Source organism: Sinocyclocheilus grahami, unplaced genomic scaffold (genome assembly GCF_001515645.1).
Source record: "Sinocyclocheilus grahami isolate Dianchi unplaced genomic scaffold, SAMN03320097.WGS_v1.1 scaffold1282.1, whole genome shotgun sequence".
Taxonomy (NCBI): Eukaryota; Metazoa; Chordata; class Actinopteri; order Cypriniformes; family Cyprinidae; genus Sinocyclocheilus; species Sinocyclocheilus grahami.
The window spans coordinates 145,567-151,758 of NW_015506461.1; the positions used below are offsets into that span (position 1 = coordinate 145,567).

The 6,192-nt window shown below is 37.0% G+C and overlaps 1 protein-coding gene across 1 annotated transcript in view; it reads right to left on the minus strand.

Annotated features, from left to right (window-relative positions):
- The window catches only part of LOC107568813 (transmembrane protein 196-like), a 9,395-nt gene extending 6,468 nt beyond the window's left edge, over window positions 1-2,927 (minus strand). The window contains exons 1-3 of the mRNA XM_016254804.1: window positions 2,902-2,927; window positions 2,550-2,765; window positions 1,249-1,305 (exon numbers count right to left, since the gene is read on the minus strand). Coding sequence (XP_016110290.1) covers window positions 1,249-1,305; window positions 2,550-2,765; window positions 2,902-2,904 — 276 coding nt within the window. The 5' untranslated portion in view covers window positions 2,905-2,927. The remainder of the gene's footprint in view (window positions 1-1,248; window positions 1,306-2,549; window positions 2,766-2,901) is intronic.
- Between the last annotated feature and the right edge of the window lie 3,265 nt (window positions 2,928-6,192).

Sequence of the window (6,192 nt, forward strand, 5' to 3'; positions counted from 1 at the left end):
TACAGGTGCATCTCAATGAATTAGAATGTTGTGGAAAAGTTCATTTATTTCAGTAATTTAACTCAAATTGTGAAACTCGTGTATTAAATCAATTCAGTGCACACAGACTGAAGTAGTTTAAGTCTTTGGTTCTTTTAATTGTGATGATTTTGGCTCACATTTAACAAAAACCCACCAATTCACTATCTCAACAAATTAGAATACTTCATAAAACCAATAAAAAATTTGTTTTTAGTGAATTGTTGGCCTTCTGGAAAGTATGTTCATTTACCGTACATGTACTCAATAATTGGTATGGGCTCCTTTTGCTTTAATTAAGAAAGAAATTCAGTTTGTGGCACTGCTGAGGTGGTATGGAAGCCCAGGTTTCTTTGACAGTGGCCTTCAGCTCATCTGCATTTTTTGGTCTCTTGTTTCTCATTTTCCTCTTGACAATACCCCATAGATTCTCTATGGGGTTCAGGTCTGGTGAGTTTGCTGGCCAGTCAAGCACACCAACACCATGGTCATTTAACCAACTTTTGGTGCTTTTGGCAGTGTGGGCAGGTGCCAAATCCTGCTGGAAAATGAAATCAGCATCTTCAAAAAGCTGGTCAGCAGAAGGAAGCATGAAGTGCTCCAAAATGCTCCAACTCTGCTTCGTCCACGGTGAAAGCCGATCCGGCGAACCACAGTGCAAAGTTGTTGTATTTCTTCAGCGACCAGCACGGATCGGCTCTAGGCATGACGAAGCGGATATCGTCCTCTTTTGGAAGACCAAACAAAGTAGTTTCGCTTTCACAACGAAACACACAGCACCTTCATGACATGGCGGCGGCGGCAACAATACTACAGCGAGAATAAAAGTTACGCCTTCTTTCTTTGCGTGAACATTTGGGCGGCGTTATGCAAATCTTCCCACATCGTGATGTAGATATGTGGGGGCGTGTTAGAACGAGCCGTTTTAGGTAGGCGTGGCTGACTCTTAACTTTTATAAAGAATATCTCTTTGGATTTGAGACTTTAGTCGTTGCAACTTTACAGATCTTCTTTATGCACCAAGAGCTTGTAACCCTCCAAAGAGAAAGGAAAAATTTTAATCGCATCATATGACCCCTTTAATGCACAAAAGTTTCTTGTGAAAAGTTATTTGGGGAACAAATCAGAGCATTTATGAAAAAAAAAACATTTTAAGAGTGTACTACAGTAGTGTGTGTTCTACAGTAGAGATAGTATACAGTGTATGAGAATACTAAAGTTTGTACTCACAATCAGTCCCGTCCTTTTCCGTGCACACAGCATGCCACACAGTCCACAGATAAGAAACTATTAGACAGAAAAACATGATATTTGAGCATCTTAATAGAAATGAATTGAATGAAATATGTGCAGAAATGTGACAAAAACATACTGAATTCAGATTACAGAAGAGTCACACCTTACATGAACTGAACTGGACATGAACACACACAAATGAGGTTCATTTATATGAGTTAATGATGGAACGATCTCACATACATATCACAACCTCACCAAATATCTGTGAAAACACCATGAGTCTTATCTGACATGAGTTTTGGAGCAAACAGAAACAGTATTTAGAGTATCTGTGAAGTAAACAACTTTATGATGAACCATTAAACCATTCAAATACATCAGAAAGTGTGCCGCTAGGTCAGATTTCCTCTACAAAAATGACTGTACTGTACAATGGTACAATGTTGATACCAGTTACATCAATACATGAAATAAAAATGCATTTTATGGTATGGTACTTAAAAAAAATGCCATGGTACTACAATTGTGAAAAAGAAGTGAGCTTCATTGTTTTCTAATCTTAAAAGTATCTTTCTAAACATCTGTACTTTCAGATAACATAATATTAATGAAATAAAAGGCCACTTATGTGTACTTAAAGAGAGACACTTTCATGACTTTGTTACTTAACACACTTTAAAAAGTGACCTTAGTACTAACATCATATCAAAACATTAAAATACATATTAAATCATTATGGTTTTTGTCATGCTTTGAAGAAACACACGTATTTACTAATATACTAAAGCATATGTGAAGTACTTGATTATAATTGAACTTCAATGTGTTATTTGATATTACATTAATTGCAATATTCAAAGACAATATAAGCATGAAATTACATTAAAAAACACACTTAGGTCCTATGTAAGTGGTTCAAAATGCATTTAATATAAATTTAAACTATAATACATTTTTAATCAAAGGCAAATAACATGCAATTAAGTATCCGAAAACATTGCATTCAGTTCGCACTTAAGTATATTCTTTTAAAGTATATTATTTCCATAATAAGTCATATTTCAAACAGTATGCTGAAGTCTACATGTTTTAATTCACAAAGGTGAATTTTGGGTTATTTTGGGGAACCAAACAAAAACGTTTTGGGAACCAAAAATTGTTAGCTGGGTAGTACCATGGTGACAACAAAAAAAATGTAACAAAAAATACTACACAAACATTCAATGCCTGAGAGTTTTGATAGATTCGGATCAGTTATTTACGCTGAAGAAGACTAGAGAAGAGAGACGTACACACACTCCGCTCCATAAAGGAGAAGCGTCGCCCTGCTGGGTCTTGTGCTCCGCTTTCGCCCGGCAGATGCCCACCGCGCCCAGGGCGATGCTGGACACCCCGAGCCCTATCTCCAGCACCGACAGAACCAACAAACTCCAGATGATCTTCCGGCTGGAGCACATCTTCGCTCGGGCATCCTTCCTGACCGGTGCGCAAAACGCTTCACTCCATGTCTTCACAGATAAACCAAAGGCATAAAATCCAGGTCAGTTTAAGTGATTTCTCCAAAACAGACCAGTAGCTCGTGTATCAGTGCGCAAAGATGCTCTCCATGATGTTTCACTTTACCCTCCTCCTAACTCTGTTTACCATGCTTCTGCTCCTTCTCCATGCGATTTCCCTCAGTTAGACAGAGTAAAGGCTCCGCCCACGGTCACCATCGAATTTCTTTACAGTGCTGCAGTGGAGTGGCACTAAAATAGTTTTATAAATCGTTGTTCGATTATATACTTGACGTTATTCGTTAGAACGGTAATTGTTCCAAATGTTCCAAATCTAATCTGGCAGGAAAAGTTGCGATTCTGTCAAACAGCGGAGCAGGTGTCCTCGCGCGCATATGCGCAATGGTGCGTAAAAGCGCTGGTTGTGGTAAATGCGCCCCGGTCAGTTCATTGCATAAAACCAGTGAGTTGGACACCTAATGGCACATATCAGCACAGCGCATTAAGACACTCAATCACATTTTATTAGAAAGGGTTTGAGTGGACCGAATCCATAATACTGCGCATAAAAGTCCTTTTTATAGGATGCTGAAACAAAAAGCACGCTTTTTGTAGCGTTTGGATGCTCTGTGATTATATTTGTGGAAGTTCCCACGCGCAATTGATTCCTAAAAACATTTCCAGCCACAATTACAGAGAAGAAACATGACCATGCAGTGATTTCTTTGTAAACGCTGATGGAAACCGCTGTAGAGCTGAGCATTACAGTGCGTTTCCTAGAGCAATAATGAACATTATCTAGAGCTTTTTGTTATCTCAGATCACACTCACAATAAATGTTTTGTTTATTGCTTTAAAATATCACTTCCTCACTGGTTGGCCAGAAAAGTACATTTCTTTTAGGGGAAGAAAATAGTAATAATTGAATTAATCTAGCTAAATGGCCTCTCTAAATAAATTCATAACCATGGTTGTCAGTGTGTCTGCAGCAAATCACAAACAGTTCATTCCTGAACCTAAAACAGCAACTTTCCGCAGAAGGATGTCTGCGTTACTGTAACAACAGAAGGTCTAAAGCAAGCAGAGCAGAATGTTATTGTGTAGTTTCACTGCAGTTATAGACCTATTTGAGGTATATTTCTATCAGTTTATATTACATTTGAATTGATGATCTTCAGTCAGCAGAAAACACACAATATATAAGAAATATATTAATATATTATATTAAATATATCACTTTAATATATTGTTTAAAAATAAATACAGTCAAACCAAAATTTATTCAGACACCTTCAACATTTCTCACATTATTACAGTTTATTCGCTGTAGTTTAGAAAATGGTAATAAAATATGACAAGAACTCAGAGTTAATCTTGATATCTTGATAATGTCAGATAACACTTAAGACACTTAAAACATGGTCAGGTCAAAGAGTCTGAATCATTTTTGGTCCCAAATTTGTATCAGTTTTACTGGTAGTCCACTGTATGCAGAATTGTTGGGTATAATATGTCACAGTTTACTTTATTGTGCTATCCTCACTTACATAAATTAACAATAGTGTCCTGCACACACTAGTAAAAAAATATAAAAAAATTATATCTGGTGTCTGAATCATTTTTGGTTTATAACTGTATATAATGGCATTATTTTGCCATTTGTGTCCAAGCATTAAAAAGGCTTTAGATCATGCAGGTTTCATTCAATTCAAAAATGCTGATTGTGCTGTCAGGATATCCTATCTGTGATATAATTTGTCGCACCACACCGAATCCACGGTCTGTTAATCTGCTCGGGAACATCAGCTGTCCGAAATTTGGCCATTGATTCGATAACAAGACGCCCCCGTCTGTCTGCTGAGTCATCAAACTAGCACTTATTCTGTGTTTTCCTCCCTCTCTCCCATGTTTGCAGGGTTTTGGGAATGTGAAAGTGCTGAACTGATTGTCAGTTTCAAGACCCGGTTGTGACCGGCGATCTAGAAATAGCAGGATGGTGATATTTATAGAACCTGCGACCATGAGTAAAGAAGAAGGAAAGTACAGGGTGAGTTGTTTGCACTTCAGGTACTTCTCACACAGTTCTGAGTGCAGTGTTAGTACTGTATTGTCCAATATTTCATCACTTCTTGTTAGTCACATTGGCATTCTCAATGCCTTCAAGCACAGAGAAAGTGCTTTTTAGCCACAAAAATGATGTAGTTACAACATCAACTAGCAGGTGATAACTGGCAAAACTGCTAACCAGCTATTTCTTTCTCACTTTCTAGCAAAGTCAGTAAGATGCACCAGAATGGATGGGGGTCTAATGCTATTTCATGCATTCTGACTTATTTACACTGTTAAAGAGTTGGATTCTCATGCTAAACATGGGCAAAGTTTCAAAAAACAAGTATTTTTGTGCCAAATCTCCTTCAGGGTTTGTATCCACCTTATTTTTCCCGTAACATTATCATATGTGAGCCTGGAGCACAAAAGCAGTCTTAAGTCGCTGGGGTATATTTGTAGCAATAGCCAAAAATACATTGTATGGGTCAAAATTATAGATTTTTCTTTTATGCCAAAAATCTTTAGGATATTAAATAAAGATCATGTTCCATGAAGATATTTTGTAAATTTCCTACCATAAATATATCAATACTTAATTATTGATTAGTAATATGCATTGCTAAGAACTTAATTTGGACAACTTTAAAGATGATTTTCTCAATATTTCGATTTTTTTGCACCCTCAGATTCCAGATTTTCAAATAGTTGTATCTCGACCAAATATTGTCCGATCCTAACAAACCATACATCAATGGAAAGCTTATTTATTCTGCTTTCAGATTATATATAAGTCTCAATTTCGGAAAATTTACCTTATGACTGGTTTTGTGGTCCAGGGTCACATATGTCTTATTAAGCAGCATCAAACAAACAATATACTTCTTTTTCTCAGTGATTAAAGATGAAATGAAAAGTTTGAAAAATGATTCAGTGCCCTGTTGAGAATGTCTTGTGTGTTAACCGGGAACATACTCTGAGTTGACTGAACTTACTTTTTGGAACCAGCATACCTCAAAGTAAGCAAGTTTTGGGTTAATCAACGAAAGTTCAGGGTATATGTGACGGTAATACACCCTTAGAAAAGCAGTTGGCAAGTGAGGAGACCCGGACAGCAATGGTAAAAAAACAACAACACCAAAGTAGGGGTGTGTGATATCACGATTTTTGATCGTGCACGATTAAAATGTCTCCACGATCTGCTTGTAATAAGGTCAAAAACACACAAGGTTTACATATAAACACAGTTGGTTATATCCAAAGTGAAAGTAAATGGATACGTGTGCCTGTATATTAGATGCCTGCAGGTCTTAAAGTGACAGCAGACTAATTGCACTAAACATGCTGAGACTTGTCATTAAAGGGATAGTTCACCCAAAAATTTAAATTCTGC